The 17730-nt window shown below is 37.7% G+C and overlaps 1 protein-coding gene across 1 annotated transcript; it reads left to right on the forward strand.

Moving 5' to 3' along the window:
* Positions 1-1026: 1026 nt before the first annotated feature.
* SUPT3H (suppressor of Ty 3 homolog (S. cerevisiae)) lies at positions 1027-13436 on the forward strand (the record flags this gene model as incomplete). Its single annotated transcript, XM_010295766.1, has 6 exons — positions 1027-1143; positions 6346-6421; positions 9090-9202; positions 9814-9921; positions 10538-10726; positions 13326-13436. Coding segments are annotated over exons 1-6 (714 nt in total), but the record flags the coding sequence as incomplete, so codon positions are not given.
* Positions 13437-17730: the final 4294 nt, after the last annotated feature.

The following is a 17730-nucleotide window of genomic DNA, read 5'->3' on the forward strand; positions in this document are numbered from 1 at the left end:
CCGTTCAAGTGAATCTTTTCTTCCTGGACAGAAAATCACCAATTTTCTATATGAAAAATCATAATTAAAAAAGAAGCCTACTTTCATTTATATTTGCCAGCATCCACAGCTTCCTTTCATGTCGTATATGGTTGGAGTTCCTTAACCTCTCTGTAACAGTTAACATTTTTAAGATTCTTAAGGTCTTAAACTTTGTTTATTGAGGGGGGAGTGGGGTTAATAATATTGCAGAGAAAAAAGAAAACTTTTTTTTTACTATTTATATCTGTGCAAATATGTTGAAATCGGGATCATCTTGATCTGCCAGAAAAAGACCTTGTGTTTTCTTCTAATAATGAAGGTATTGGGAACTTTGGACTAAACACATGAGCAGTCAAAACCAAGATTACATCAAAGGCCTTGAGTTTGCTATGCAGACTTGTTCAGATTAATGGGTACAGCAGAATGTATGGCATGTTCTATAAGAGGTGGGTAAAAATGATAAAAATTCCCTGTATGTCTGTACTTTATAGCCAAATCATGTATTGCGTTACAAAAGCTATTGATCTTTCCCCAAGTGGCATTTTTATTTTCAGTATAAAACTCTGAGTAAGCTTAATCTTTGAAAATGCTTACTCTTAAAACCTTTTTTTCCTTTGCTTACCAATTCAAGTGATTCTCAGAAGAGTAAATACATTTTTCCTTTATGTAAGAAACATCTTCAGATAGTGATAATCCTCAGATAATAACAAGATACAGAAGACTAAAAATGTGTTTTCAGCATATTTTGCAAGCTTTTCAATATTAAGCTTCCTTGGGCTTTATTTCTCAATTTTTTTTTTTTTTTTTTTTTTTTAAATCTAGGTAATTTTTTACCTACAACCCAATAGCTGTCAGGTATGGCATACAGCACCCTGTTGTTCTCTAGTCTAAGTAAAATAAGAAATTATTTAGCATACTCATTTAGTAATCTCAAGTGTTGGAGGGCAACATTGTTTTTTCTCTAAGGTAGTGACCTCACTCCTTTGAAGCCATGGTAGGTACACGATGAAGAGGTCTTTAGCAAAGGAAATCAGGAAATCACGCCACAATATGAACATGCAAGCAGTTTGGGATGCCAACATCTTCATTGTTGCCAAACACAGGGTTGTCCAGCCGTGCCACGTACTTTTTTCAAATGTTCCAGCTTAGCAACTACTCGGCACATTTCCTTCAAACACGAAATAGTTGGTAAGCAAGTTAACGTTTGGCTTCTTGCCTTTCCCCCAGACAAAGAGCTTTATATGTCAAGCGCGAAACTTTAAAATGGAATCAAAATAAGATTATTTTTCATCCTGGGAGGTAGGCGACAACATGCAACTCTCTACATTTTCTTTCCTTTCCCTTTTTAGTCTTCCTTTTTAGTTCTTCATGCTGCAAGAAAGATATCATGCAACACATTTTTGGAAGAACAAGCGTACATTTACTGTGCCAGGTCCTATCTACTGCATCCTTCAGCGTGTTCCAAGGAAAGCATGCAAAGTATTTTAAATCTGCTGTACGCCACATAACTCAGCTTCTTAACTGCTTAGAGTGACTAGCGCTACTATAGAGGGAGTAAAGAATATATATTTTTAATTATTTTCATAAGCCAGTGGGACGATGTCATTGATGGCATTTATCGTATATGGTTTCAAGCTGAGATTGCTTCAAAGTGGCGTATCATGTTACTTCATGTAGGAAAGATTCCCAGCAAACTTGGTTTTATACTGATGAAAGAGGACCATTGGAGTGACTTGTTACTTCTTCCAAGAACAGAATTTGGAAAATTTCACTTGTATAAAATCAAAGTTTTTTCTTAGTTAAAACAATCTGCATCATTTCTTGTTTTCAAGAAAAAATAGTTGAAAAATGAAGAATCTGAAAAAGAGCAAGTAGGTATTCTGTAGACTTAAAAGAAAGGATTACTTACAGGCTACAGAATTTTCACAAACTTTCTGTGACTTCCCCAACATTGAATGCTGTTTCCTTTAAACTCCTTTGGCCTGGAGTAACACCGTGTTCACAGTAATATGCTCACTCTTTCTTCTCCCTTTTTACCCCGTGTTATTGATTCAATTTGAGCTTATAAAATACACCTTAGAAATACGGATATAGGGGAACACTAAATTTTTCCAAAGCATGGAAGATGTAAGAGAAAATAATTACTGTTTATGGAGAAGTGAAGAGGAAAGATGGCCTGCTGTTATTTTCTGCTTTGCTGTTTCCTTAATAGTGATATACCTATGCTATCCAGCTCTTTATTTCTCCTGCATTTGCTGGTTACTTATAGACTACTCTAAAACCGGTAGGACTGATGGAATGGCTATCCTTATCCCTTGAACTGTGAGTTTCCATGCCATGGTGTGGGGATTTTTGTTAAAGTGTATTGGGAAGAAAACATAGTCCAATTATTTATGATAAAAGCTATTTTATCTGGTGGTTTAGCACATCACTCTAGAATCCATCTTTAAGAAAGACCACTTTTTTTAGAGAGGAGAACTGAAGGGAGAAACCAATTTCATTTCACAGGTACATAAGTAATTTCACCACATAAAAATATTCATACTGAGAAAAAGTAAGTGTAAGAATTCATGTAGTATATAAGAACAAAATTAAGTCCAGTGTTTAAACAACTCCTGTAGACAGTTTGTAAAGAGAAATGAAGTCCCTATTGGAGGAATCCCTCAATAATACCTTTTTTTAATAAACCTTTGATTAGTATTTTTTTTCTTCACTTTTAAAGAAACTTGCAATGTTTTGATTGTGAACATACTGTGAGGCATATTGAGTAGCCTTTGACAGCATGCATTTTCAGGGAGTTTTATAGTATATTTGCTGAGAGTAGCCATTACTAAATAATTTAATTTAACATAACTGCTCTCGGGTTTAATCTGGTTTTGCAGTTTCCATTTTACATTAAAGTTAAAGTATACTTGTCAAATTTGTAGATGTCTTTTTTCTTTGTCAGCTCAGGTAGGACTTTGAAGCATACCTCCTCATGTTAGCATTTCATATCATGTTGCTTTCCCGTGCCTTCCTTGTTGTAGCAAAGGATTTTAAATCCCTGGGACTGCTGGATGTGAAGGGTAATAGCCAATGGGTTGACATAAAGGCGGCAATAGGTAAAAACTGAATACCCCAAGGACTGATACCGAGACCCATATTGCTCAATATCTTCATCAACAATGTGGACAAACATGTGGGCAAAGATACAAAATGCACATTCTGCAAATCTGTTGATGGCAGTAAATTAAGAGGGTCTGGCACACTGGTTGAGGGAGCTTCAGTCCAGACAGGTCTTGAAAACCTTGACAGCTGAACCAACAGAAACTTCACTGAGTTTCTGCATCTGGGACAGAGTAACCACACGCATGGTACAGGCCGGTACCAACTGTCTAGGTAGCAGCCCTCCTGGGAAGAACCTGAGCAGTGATAATGAACATGGAGTTGACAGTTTGGTCTCATCAGATTAAAGCAAAACTCACAGTTTTGCAGAAATGTGGCTGGCAGAGTGAAGGAAGTTGTCATGCCCTTCTACTTGGTGCTGTTGAGCCAAATCTGGAACACTTCATCCAGTTTGGGGTCTTTCATTCCACAGAAGTGCTGAGAAACTGGAATGGTTTAGCTGAAAGCTACTGAGAGCTGAGGGCCGTGGAGCACATGACCTGTCAGAGGAGGCTGAGAGTGATTACTTCATTTTACCTAGTCTGAAGAAGAGGAGGCTAAGATTTGGTAGCAGCCTACGACTGCTGAAGGTCTGTTACAATGATGATAAAACCAAACTTTTCTTAGTGCTGGGTAGAATAAAGAAGGTCAAGTGCCACAAATTGCTGCTTGGTGGTTTCAAGCAGGCATTAGAAATCTTCTTAACTAGTGCAACACTGGAGCAGGTTAACCAGAGGAGAAAACTTAGCTAGAGAAAGCCATAGCTGACTTCATCTAGGGTTGGCAATAGTCCTCTTTTAAGGTGGAGGTGGGGCTAGAGACCTCTAGAGGGAGGGTTGTTGGAGAGGGATCTCAAGCAACAGTTCTGCAAGCCTGCACATTTCCGTGTAAAATTTCAAGAAAAATTTGCCATAGAGAAGCTCTGTCTGTTTGATTACCTACCTAAAGTTAAATTATTTCAATATTATCTGGGAGTGCCCAACTAGTAATTTCTGACTGGCAAACAGAGTCACAAATGACTGCAGAATCTAAACCATATTACATAAAAAGTTGGCATTTAATTATTTGGAGACATTATCTCTTAATCCAAATTAGATGCCTTTCTAAAACATGTATTAAAGTTACACAAGAAATTCTAGGACTGCCATTCCTAGGATGTATTATGTGAGAAGTGTCCTGTGCTATGCAGAAGTTCAGATTAGATGATCCTGGTGGTGCCTTCTGTCTTCAAAAGTACGACTGAATTAATTCAGAGGCAAAAGAGATCGCTGTTATGATTATGTTAGATGAGGGTTGAAGTTATGGCATGTATTGTGAAAATTACTTTTAAAGGATAAAAAAATCAATCTAGACTTACTTAATGTCTTGATGGAATAGACTGACTGAACATTTTTACTTATCTGAAATGGCAGCTCCACAAAATATAGTCAAGATGCCAGAATTGTGCATAGAAGAACTGAAAAATGCTTAAGTAGAACATTTTCTGTCCTGGTAAGTAAAAGTCAAAACACGGGAGAAATGATTGACTGGAGAGAGAAGAAGAGAAAGAAGGAATATCCAGATATATTCCTGGACAGTTAGTAGTTCAGTTCACAACTAAATTGAACGTGTTGTCTGTCAATAAGATCTCATAACTGATGGATTGGGCTGTAATAGAAGACTGACCTAAAAGTCAGAGAATAGAGGAAGAAGCTATGTATTTGAAGTACTGATATTTTTTTCTTTTTTTTTTTTTTTTTCTGATTTGAAAACCTGCTAAGACTAAATGCTGGTCGTATAACTTGTCTCCAAATACTCTTATCAACAGCCCTTTTGTTTTCCATTAAATCTGATTTAAAAACTCTGCACTTTTGATTTCATCTGATGTAAGAGTGCTCAGGGAGTCAAAACTTCTGTGTACGTGTGCGGTTTTTTCTTTGTTTTTGTCTTTAATGTGAACACACCTGTACTTTCCCTCCTGTGCGCATGGTCTCTTGAGCCGTGTGGACTCGCTGCAGAAGTGAAGCCTTGGTGCCATCAGCCACTGTTGATACCACTTTGTGTCGTTAATTACAGTTCGGTTCTCGCCAAGTGTAATGATTTATTCATTGAGTTGTTGTTCGGAAGATAGTTATTTTCCTTTCCGTGGTGTTTAAGACAATCTACTTGCCTTGTTTGAGAGACTTGAGCAAGCTGTCTGCTTCTGAAGAGGATAATCGTTCTCTTCAATCTAACTGCCGCTTCCTGCCTGCGAGACGCGAAGGATTTAATCTCTTCTAGAGACCAGACCCTACCTTGCGAAACTCAGCCCTGCCCTGTTGAAGTAAACAAAACTCACACACACGCTCAAACCCAACCACGAACTTCAGTGCTGCTTCCACCACGATTCCATTATGGCAGAGTACATAGGAGGAGGGGAGGCTATGCATTATACTTACGGTTTTGTACCTTGGCTTTTTTGAGATATAATCTTTTGGTTTATATTGGACTCCGTGTGAAATACATTCTGAAATCCAGTAGTGAACGTTTTAAGCCTTTTTTCTCGGATGAGCTCTAATTCAATCTAATTGCCTTTCTTCTCCTGTAGGTGTTCAGAAGGATCAAAACTCAAGCACAGATTAACAGTGAAAAAAAATGAAATAGACACATTTACCACTTAATTATTACAGTATATTGAATGTCTGTGTGGGAAAGGGCACTTCAGTGCTCCGTGCTGTCTGGTACATCCTCAATGTGATGGAATTTATTCATTTCACTGCTGCCAACGCTGCCATTTTAGAAACACGCAGGTTCAGTTCTGCTCGATGCAGAACACATTGGCCTCGGTCCAGGAGAACATTTTACTTGCCTGGTCATCCGTAAACGCGTAGGCAGACTACTCACGTGCTCTGGTTTAAATGTGCACCCCGGGGCAAGAGTGCTCAGCACCTTTCCTCACTCAGCCCTCGTCGCTGCCGTAGGTGAGCGGCGGGCAAGCAGATTTTTAAATAAGAATTGACACGCTCCTCTGGGAAATTTAACTCACGAGACTAATAACCAATCTGTGGTTGATATTTCTGCATGTTAACTTGTTCAATGCGTGTTCAATTTGGGAGGGTTACTTCGAGGTTATGGCAGGGGTGCTTTGCTGCTATAATTTCTGTTGTGGAATGCAGCTCTTGTTGGAATAAGGTACATCATGTACTTTTACTCTTTTGTCAGAGAGCGGAAAGACAAACACGGATGATGGACTCGGTCCAGTATGCGGAATTTTGTGAAAGTCGGCAGTTGAGTTTCTGTAAGTATTATAATGGCTGTACTGTATTAAGATGTTCAGTTATTATTTCATGTCATAGAGAACACAGCAGAACCTTAATGTTTTTTGAAAGTGGTTTCGTTTCATCTGCAATAAAAAAACTTTAAATCCTTTGTTTGCATAACTCCTGGGAACAGTTAATTTAGGATAGTTTCAGGCTGTCAGGCAGTGTATTTTATTTGAATATTTACCAAGCTTTCTGTATGCTCAAATACTGTGCTGGTGGGGAGGACTGCAAAGATAGAACTGGTAAAGAGTTAATGGATTAACACTCGTGCTTGCCTGAAGTCTGTCGTGGTGGGGTTACAGTCAGCATATTAGTAACATTTCATGGTTGCAGGTTTTGCGGAATGCATCTAAAATTAGAGAAGAGCAGCAAGTTTTGCTTTTATTTCCTGATCCGCAGAGACACAAAGAACTTACTAAAGAGTCTTTTCTATTTTAAGCTGTAAGCTCCTGCTGTGGAATTTATTCGACGTTAGCCAAATTCATCAGTATACGCCATTCCAACACTAATAACATGATGACAGAATTAGGGCTTTACTAGCACTGAAAACCAACTTACTAGAAGTACTTGTGGGCCACAACTATAATGAGCTGTAAATTAATGGGCTTGATCATGTAGCAAAACACCATTACAGAAGCGGTTAAGTGATGACTAAGGTTTTAGGTCAAATGTCGGAGAAAGTGAGGTGAAGGAGCCAGTAAAAATCATGACAAAACAGCACATGATCCTACAACGCAGACTTGAACACAATGGTGTCTTTAAATGAGACCTTATCTTGTTCTTCCTTTTAAATTCAAAGAAAGAGTGACTCATTTATGGCAAATAAATGACACATTTGAATTACTGTTCTGTATCAGCAAATGTCAGCAAATGTAGGAAAACATGTTTTGTAAGCATTTCTTTTCCTAATTCAATCTGTTTTGTAAGCTTAGTTATAATTTGGCATCACACATCTGTGAGCCATTAGATAAATGATACTTCAGATGAGGGTGACTTCAGCAAATGAGAGGTTTGTGATAAAGTCATTTTTAAAACCCCAAAATTATCATCTGGAGACAGAACAAATAGAAATCTTAAATCTGCAAAATAAAATTGAATGTTGCTGACCAGAGAATTGTGATCTATAAAAATGTCTCAATTTTCACAGTGTTTTTAAATGACCATGTCTATACAGTTCTTCACTGACATTTAATGTCATTAAAGAATAAGAGAATTACAGTGCTTAGAAAATAGTAGCAAGAGAGACTCGTGCACAAATTCAGTTACGTAGTATGGACTCAACTAGACAGAATATACTGAAGGCCATGCAGAATATTTGTTCAAAACTGATGCAAAGGCTATTTTTAACTTATTTTCTTGTATTTTAGTAAAATTTGAATGTATTGCTGTGTTTAAAGTAGTAAACCCTTTTTTACTGTAATATAAACCCATGAAAACTGTGACACAAGAGAATAAACCTGGAAGGGACCTCGAGAAGCCTGTTCTAACAATACATGTTCATAATTACAGCTCCGCATATTTCTGTGCAGTTTTAAAGACAGGTGAAAGAAAAAGCCTATCAAAGGATCAAGTACTACAGGATTAAAAACTTAAGTTCTAGGGAACATTTTGTGGTCCTTTTGTCACCTTCACACTTTCGCTTTTATTTGTTTCTTCTGCAACCCTGTGTAGCTTTTTCATTCCTTCCTAAAAAATAACCATTATTTACACCTGTTTTCTACTTAATACCTGACTTCTCCTTAGCTTTTTAGTCCTTGTTGAAGACTGTCTTTGAAAGAGCCGTTTCAAATGATTTTCCCACCTTGTATTTACTTCATTCTGGTTGTCCTGATTTCACAAACAGCCCTCATTAAGACCTCTACATTACTAGCTCCTTTCTGTCCAAGTCTCCACAGCTTTCTGCGATCAGCTTGTCCACCACTGACTTAAGTAAGATCATCTTTTTTTTCCTCCTTTTACTCTCTCAGCAAATAGAGAGTATTTTTCTCCCATATTTTTCTCTGTACTTTCTCCTAAGTGATCTCATCCATTAGTGTGAAGTTCTCATACGAATGTTGACCATTTGCAGATCTACATCTATCCTTATTTCTTTATATCCAAAGCACGTTTTGAAAACACTCATCTACAAATCATTTTGGCTAACGTGTCAGCACCTAATCCCTGCATGATTAACACGAGGAGTTCCTACTTCTTCCATCCTTCTTCATTTGTCTTCACTATTATTATTACAATTATTTTATCTGGACTCAGATTTGTGTAGATTTCTCCTAGTGCTTTCTCTCATTCATCAAAGGTGTGATGCAATCATATTATTTCTTTTACAATATTGTATTCAAAATTAGGTTTGTCCTGTCTACGGTCCTCTGAGGTAGACCCTTCCTTGTTCTGCAATCTCCCGTACGATTGATTAACTCTGTGTTTTTCTCTTTACTCCATGCTGCTTATGGATCTCCAAAATGTTGTGTATGAAATAACAGTCTTTTCCCCACTAACTCCATTTTGAGGATTCCTTCCTTGGCCAATCAAATCACATTCACACTCCTTGTTTCACATTTGCCGTATTTTCTACGACCAGAAAAAATGCATCATTTTGGCCTACCTGTTGTTAACGTTTCCTTTCCCCCGTATGATTTTAACTGACAGCAAAGAAAGCCTCCAAGTTTCGTGACTGGTTGGATTGTAGCAGTATGGAAATAAAGCCAAATGCAGTTGCAATGGAGATTTTGGCGTATTTAGCGTATGAGACCGTGGCACAGGTAAGGGAGCGTACCGAGTGAACTCCAGTTAAACAGGATGAACTGATTACTCTTGGGTGTCCTTCAGCCTCAGGTGGCTGCCTTGTCAGCCCCTGCAGAAGGATGCAGTCACTGCTCCAGCTAACCAAGCTAGCTGGATTCCTGCCTGTCTTGCAATTCACTGTATGACAGATGCGTGCTATACCGTGTCCATCCATCTGACACGCGGATAGAAAGGTTTTGTAATGGTTACAGAGGAGAGTGGAGTCCAGCACGAACTTTATTCAAGCCCAGACCGAAGCCGCATACTTTGCTATGCGACCTTTGGCAGTGTGCTGAGGCTCAGGCAACCCCGTTGCACAACTGGATTAAAAAGCAGGATTTTCTGGAAAACAAAAAGTTACGTTAGCGCCAAGCCGAGCCCTCTTGGGTGGATGGATTATTCCATATCAGAAGTGGAAAAGAAAGGTTCCTTAGGCTGAAATATCTCTGAATAATTTTGTTTTCACCTGAGAAACACTAAGAGTAATCTGCCTCAACCCACAACTCCTCTCTTCATTATTACAATGGCATTTGTAGCAAGTACCATGTCAGTAAACCTACGTGTTTATCGGCTGGTTTTGCCTCTGCAGTTGGTGGACTTGGCCCTGTTGGTTAAGCAGGACATGGCTCCCAAAGCTGGTGACCCATTCAGTCACGCCATATCTGCCACCTTCATACAGTATCACAACTCTACTGAGGTAAATCTTGCTTTTTCACATATTAATGCAATTTGTGCTTTACCTTTATGTGTATTTGGTAGTTTGTTGCTTTCAAAATAGATGTTATTGAATCTGGTATTGACTTTATGAACGTAGAATTTATGGATTTAGATAGAAAGGCATTAAATTATAGCTCCAAATGTTAAATTCTTAGCAGCATCTTTACATGTAAATGGAAATCCTCTTTTCTTGGGTGGAAATATGTTTCTCCCTGTATTGAAGGCTTTCCCTATTGCAAATTTGGAGATTAAAGTTGTCAACAGTGGCAAGTGCAGCAAGTACTGTTTTCATAGAATCATAGAACTGTAGAATAGTTTGGGTTGGAAGGGACCTTTAAAGGTCATCTAGTCCAACCCCCCTGCAATGAGCAATGGCTTCTTTATTTAGATCAGGTTGCTCAGAGCCCCATCCAACCTGATCTTGAATGTTTCCAGGGATGGGGATTTTGCAATGCAGTGCTGTAATACGGATATTATAGTAACCTCTAGAATAAGCACATTTAATTCTGTATTACATCTAACTAAATCTAAGAAGGCAATAATTTTCTTTTTGTGATTTGATTATCTAATGGCTATTTGACATCTTGCTTTTATAGCCACATCTCTTAGGACAATCTACAAGCATGAAGACCAGTCTTGACTCTCCTGAAAACACACCACCTCCTACACCCACACCCCCAGCATCAGCAGGACAGCAACATCTTGGGAAAACCCCATCAGGAGCCCTGGGGAATGGTGGAATTGGACAGGACTCTACCAAATCCAAACAAAGGAAAAGAAAAAAGGTACTTTGTGCACAAGCCTGGAAAAAAAATAAAAGAAAAAGAAACCAATCTTCAGGAAATACTGTGTTTCATTTTAAATATTGATTTTAACCTATATCACATGTTAACTACCAATGTTACTTTATGACCGAATGTGTGGTTTGGTGTTTTTTCTGTCAGAACTAAAGAAGATAAAGCTTCTCAGTAATGCCTGCAAACTGAATTTTGTTGAGGTAACAACTGCTGCATCTAAAATGATCTCCTACAGCCACAGCAGTTGACTCCATCCCAAATAATCATCCCCTTCTCTGACAGTAGCAGCTAAGGGTAGGTTTTGAGGGTCAAAGCATAAGCAAAGTAAGCAGAGCTGGTTGTGATTTTCCTGCTCCCAGCTGCCTTAGGCAACTGCCTTCTTTGCCTATAACAACTTTGCCTGACCTGCTTTATTTTTATGCCAGTTGGTTGCATTCAATCCAAATATTTGTTTACTTTGCATAAAATATGGATGTCTCATATTCAGAGTGTAAAATATAAATATTACAATTCCTGTCCTCTGTTGCAGATCCTTGGTATTCTATCCGAGAGGGACATACGTACCTTAAAACCACAAGGGAAATTGATTTAATTAAATAAACTGGATAGGAAGCACTGTGTTAGTCACTTAGGGCTTTTTTGAAAAAATGTGATGGCAGTGTTCACCTTGCTACAAAGCAATGGAGTGACTTGTGATTTTCTCGTGTGTGTTATTCTCCTACAACCACTTTTTCACAGAGTTCCATTAGTGATTTTTACAATGACAAATAGAAAAATTTCTCCTTGTAGTGACATCCGTGCTGCAGGTACTCCTAATATGTTCAACTTTTTCTCTGCTCTTATTATACTCCGTTTAGAAAGCCTTTAGTGAATCCTAAAAACCACTCTGAAGACCTTTGCTTTTAACTTTTCCTTTTTATATTACATTTGATTATGTTTTGTTTCTGTGGCTGATTTCCATTTTTATAGAATCGTAGAAGAGTTTGGGTTGGAAGGGACCTTTCCAGGCCATCTAGTCCAACCCCCTGCAGTGAGCAGGGACATCTTCACCCAGAGCAGGTTGCTCAGAGCCCCGTCCAGCCTGACCTGGGACGTTCCCAGGGATGGGGTATCTACCACCTCTCTGGGCAACCTGGGCCAGGGGTTCACCACCCTCGGTGTGAAAGATTTCTTCCTTCTACCTAGTCTGAATATCCCCCCTTTTAGTTTAAAACCATTACCCCTTGTCCTATTGCTACAGGCCCTGATAAAAAGTCTGTCCCCATCTTTCTTATATATATTCTATATATATATTATAAATCCTAGGAACAAGAATTTAGCAGGAGATGTAGTTTTTGATACATTATATTTCACTAGTGTTGTGAGTTTATTTTAAATTCTTAATGTTTGACTTAATGCCTTTTGAAATAATTATATTCTCGAAAGTGCACAGTTTTCCTGAAATGTTCCCATGTCTTACCCAATTTGGTTAGGTATATCCTGGGTATAACTGAGGCATTGAAACAAACGAGTTAACATGGTGAAGAATGTTATTCTTAGTCCATGAAGGCCCAGTCCGGCTCAAAATATTTGAGTTTCATATTCCCTTTGTCAATCAGCAAGGGAAGACTCTGCCATCATATTATGAATAATTCTGTGTGTACTCACACAGGCTCCAGTGGACTCAGCACTCTTGAAAATAAAACATTTTTAAAAAAATATCTCAAGTTTGAAAGCATTATTATATAGTGTAAATGCATAAGGGGACCGTGTATGTGTACATTAGATTTCAGTGTATAATTTAAGATTTTGTCATTCTTAGTACATTCACTAATATAATTTTCATGTATTTATTACCACCCAGCCATCATTCTGATAAGTCATCTGCATTCTGGCAAGCAGCCATGTCTAGATGGAGCCTAAACCAACATTTCGTTTTGACTAGCAAGGAGAAAAGAAAAACTTTTTCTTTTAAAATCCTGGAGATATTTTTTGTAAAATCAATGGACCAGTAGCAATGAATTCTTATCTTTCCTAATTAGGGTCCTTAATCCAAAAAGTCATTTGAAATTTGACAAAAATGCAGTTTAGGTAATTAAAATATTTTTGCAACCCTCTAACACCATTATGTCACATGTTTCATCTTCAAATTTCAATCTCGTATTACTCAATAGTGATTTTGGTGTCAAATTGCCTTCCACTTTGGGTACTTGTTCAATATTTTCCCCACCCCTTGACATCATAATGAGAGCCTGAAACGTTTTAAAAATAGTTTCTGTGGTTATTGCAGTATGACTTATACGACCCTTTCATTTTAGCTTGAACATTTTCTGCTCTTTTCAATTGCAACATACAGCAGCACTAGGTGAAAGATTTAAGAGGACAAATATGGTGTTCTTTGGGTCTCTTAAGCAAAGTTCATGTAAAAGTCCTCTTTGATTTGTTAATAGCTTTTTTTCTCTAATGTAGTGTGTGGCAGCGATGATGAGTATCCTCAGGAAAAAAAAGGATTCGTCCGTTTTCTAAAGGTTTATTTTCATACTTTATGCACTGTAGGTCTGTTGTGTGTTTTTGATTTAGGAACAATTTATGTGTTTTTCTGTTGCAGAGCACTGCAGCCTGTGGTATAGAGGCTCAAAGCGATGCCATCCAGCCCAGCCACATCAGAGAGGCGATTCGACGCTACGGCCACAAGATTGGCCCCCTTTCCCCATTCACAGTACGTAATAACAGAGTTATAAAAAGTTATATTTATAATCTTAAAGAACTTTGATTTTCAAGTGGTCAAATGAAGAAGCTTTGGAATTGTTGAGAGCAATTTGTGGTGACTGTAATTTTCTTTATAAAAGTGGCATAATTCTCTTGGGAAATAAAACTTAGTAATTTCTGTCCCTTTTTGGAAAGACAAAAAAGTTTTTTTTTCCTTTTAAATATTATTTTCTTTCAATTACAAATTATGCTTTTTTGTTAGTGCTTGAATTTTCTGTTTTTGCAAAGTTTAGGTTTACAGTTATTTTAAATTATATGTATTCCAATATGGTGAGGAGCACTTTATATTCTAAAATTAGTTGTGCGTCAGATACTGCTCCTATTGGAAGCTGAACTCTCAAGTGACACATTTATGGTTGGAGAAAGAAGAGAATGGTTTCTTTAGACAACTTTGAACCTCCACTAAAATGTAATAGAACTGAGCTTGTGGTAAAACACTGATGGGTTATGAGGTTTTGCCATCATTTTTTCTATGCAAATTGCAAATCCATTGTTCAGAGCAGCCAAACGAATTCTTTATTTAATTTTCTCAGCTGATAGAAATGCAAGAGTAGTCTCTCTCCAATGTCATAAATTGGGGTCATTTTCTTCTGTCCTGCTGTTCTGTGTGGCATATATCCTTGCTTATCTACATTTAGGAAAGAATGAATGTCAAAGAAATCTTTATAGGGGGAAAAAAAACCCCAGAAAACACTCCAAGGAATCTGGAAGAAATTGTCCATTTTTGGAGGAATATTAGGAAAGGAAAATGTTTCTGAATTTGGAGGAAATTAAGCTGCATAAAAATTATATAGAAGTATATGAAGACAATAAATGTCAAGGAAATAGTGGGACTTGACCTCAGAAGTGAAGAACAGGAAAAAATAAGAGTAAATGAGTATTTGAAGTTATAATTTTCCTAGTGTCAAAACTGATCAATGTTTTTATAAATGTGCATGAATGTTTGGTTTATTGGTGATAGTTGATACATACTTACGCTGAATTATCTTTATATAATTTTACCTCTCTCTTTTGCCACTGAAAATGCTAGATTAATGTCATGTAAAGCATAGGATATAATTTCTAGTCCAAAATAGAGAAGTGTCTCTAGCAGAAGTTTGCTAAGAGATGTAGCTAAGGACACGGCAATAGCTTCTGAAAGCAGAGACACTTTTTGATTTTATTACAAAGAAGTGAAAAGTTCACATAAACAATTACGGAGAGGTAAATCTTCCTTCCCTGACCCTCACTAGAAGTGGTTTGGTTAATTATTAACCAGAGTTTCAAATTTCTCTGCAACCACAAGTTAGAATAAAATACTGTGTTTTGTTTTTGTTTTTGCTTTTCATGTCCTGCAATCTTGTGAACTTCCCAAACAGTACAACTAACTGAACAATTTAATTTGTTGACATTGCCTACTGTCAACGCGATTGATGAGATGAGCAGACCTTGTTCCCTCTGAACAAGCCAAGAAAGAGAAAGGGAACCTTGGGTCATCTTCTAGATGCATACAGATGTTGTAGAGCTGTAATACGATTCCTTTTTTTAATGATGAAGTTCAAGAAAAGCATTTTGAGAGATATTACAGACATTTACGTCTGCCAATCTGCCCACTTTTCCTGTCGGTGTCCTCACTGGCCGTTTTGGGGACGAACACTGCTATCGCAGTTGTCCAAAAAGAAAGTACCCCAAACTTCCTGTAGGTTCCTTAGAGATGCAGAAAATATGAAGGCGGATAGATGCTTCCTTTGACCCGACCTTTTCGTATTGCCAGACTCTCACACTGCACACTGTTGTATTAAAAATATTATCTCTGGGCATTTTGATCAGTACTGCGGCAACACTTCTTTTGAATGACTTCTGCTTTCTCCTGTTGCCATTACCTTCACAATAGTTTCTTTGAGTATCTGTGTGACCTCCTAGACAGGATGTCGGAACAAGGAGGAAAGGTGGCTTTACTTGATGTGCTGCTTGTGATTCTGCGGTGATACTCTGAAAACTACAGAGAGAGAAATATTGAACGGGTATCTGTCATTAGATTCAGTGAAGTCATGCTTTCAGCTGTTTCCACCCTTAGAACTAACCTAACGGGCATGTAGAGAAGTTAGGAATATACATTTTCACATCATCTTTTCCATTTCTCTTAAGCCTGTTGATCATTTGTCCGCATCAGATATGATTTCATAGTCAATAGGTGCCCTCACAGAGTCTGCTGTAGCTAAGGGAGAGGGATTTTTCTGCGAGTCCAGATGTTTTACACTAGGTTTTCTGATGGCAGTTTACTGTTGATGTTAGCAGTCCTACAACGGAAGCAAGGAAAAGAATGAGTACAGCTCATTCACAACCATTTTTGTGAGCTGTATACATGCTCAATTCAGTCCCTAAAATGTGTAGATTAGACTGAACTTTAAGTAAAAGACATAGTTCTACATTCTTACAATAATAACAAGAAAAAACTGCAAGTCTGCAAAATGCTATATTACTCCAGTGTGAGTTTATGATACTTGTAGAAGAAGAATGTAGAATCAGTCCGAGAAACCTAACCATGTACTTACCTATCCCAAATAACACGGCATGTGTTAGGAACATACAAGGAATCTCACATCAGGAATAATAGGCAAAGTTATCCAAAGTATTCAACAACAGTTTTTTGAAAACGAGAGGGTGTTACTCTCTTGAGTGCTGACCATTGAGAAAAGATTGGAGAACCAAAAAGGAAGCACTTGAAATGCTTTCCTGGCCTTCAGAGTAAGATTACATAAGCATCAGCACAGTATAGTTACTGGGATTTAATAAATAATTTCAATTTTTCAAATTTTTATTATTTAATAATAAATTATTTTCAATTTTTTTGCCTACAAAAAATTCTGAAATTTTCTTGAATATATGACTGTTGAGCAGTAAGGACAATTTACAGAAGATTTTACCCGTGCTGTAAATTAGTAAGAAATAATGGACAGCTCTGGACTATTTTTTCATTTCTACCTCATTCCAGCCAGTCATATAAGGCAGAGGGCAAACATTTTCTTTTTTGTTTGGGAGGTTATTTTTAATGTAGCTGGATTTTGGTTTTGCCTTTTTGCCGTTCTGCCTAATGTGAGGCATTCAGTAATCTCAAAATTCAATGTGTGTCATTTTTAATGTTTATGATTTAACAACATTGGATTTTGAAAGACTTTATCATCTGTACAAATGGATTGAGTTTAAATTAGCAGTACAACCTGAGAAATTAATAAAAATCTGGACCTACAAAATTTTTGATAATATTTCTCTATTTAAAATTAGGACATACTATAAAATCAGTGTTCTTTGTATGAAAAATCCCAAACAGATGATTGCATTTTAAACCAAAACAAGACAAGAATATTCCAACTGCCCTTGATATTAAAATACAGATTTTGTCAATTACCTTCTTTCTTTTTTTTTTCCTTCCTGTGTTATAGTTTTTAGTCTTCTTTTTTTTTCTTCACCTTCTTATTTCTTCTCACCTCTGGTGAGCCAGGACTTTTCAGCTCTTGGACTAATGCTGATTTTGGCACTGTCTGGAAACTGACCCTCAGTAGTGGCAAGACCTGCAAGTAATTGCAGAGAGATGAAAGTAGAGATATTTGACTAGGTTCCCAACTGGGAAACCATCCTTGTTTTCTGAGGGCAGATTTAGACTAGATATAAGGATGACGTTTTTCACAATGAGGATGGTGAAACCCTGGCCCAGGTTGCCCAGAGAGGTGGGAGATGCCCTATCCCTGGAAACGGAGCTGGGAGCAACCTGCTCTAGTTGAAGATGGCCCTGCTCACTGCAGGGGGTTGGACTAGATGGACTTTAAAGGTCCCTTCCAACCCAAACTCTTCTATGATTCTATGATATGATTCTCCAGATTCAACATCACACTCTAAAAATGGAAAACCCCGACCTTCCTTCTCCTCCATGGGGTTACAGGAGGGAATCAGCCTTGCTTTAAGATTTGATTAACATGTTTTTCAGTGATGACTCATTCATATTTGACCCAGGTACTTGCCTCTGCACACCTAAAGCTAACTCTCCAGAAACTCCTCTATGTTTGAGTCACTCGCCATGGAAACTGATGTTATGACCTTGATTCTGCTCAAATGAATAAAATTTACTTGTTTCCTTGGCACAGTTCACACCAGGACATGAACTGAGAGGAGAGTCATCTCCTGGTCTTGTATTTATCCTACCAGTACACAGCCTTTATTTTGGTGTGGGTTGTTTGGTTTTCCTTAGACCATTTTTCCATTTCTCA

The sequence above is a fragment of the Phaethon lepturus genome, unplaced genomic scaffold (assembly GCF_000687285.1).
Source record: "Phaethon lepturus isolate BGI_N335 unplaced genomic scaffold, ASM68728v1 scaffold6121, whole genome shotgun sequence".
Classification (NCBI taxonomy): domain Eukaryota; kingdom Metazoa; phylum Chordata; class Aves; order Phaethontiformes; family Phaethontidae; genus Phaethon; species Phaethon lepturus.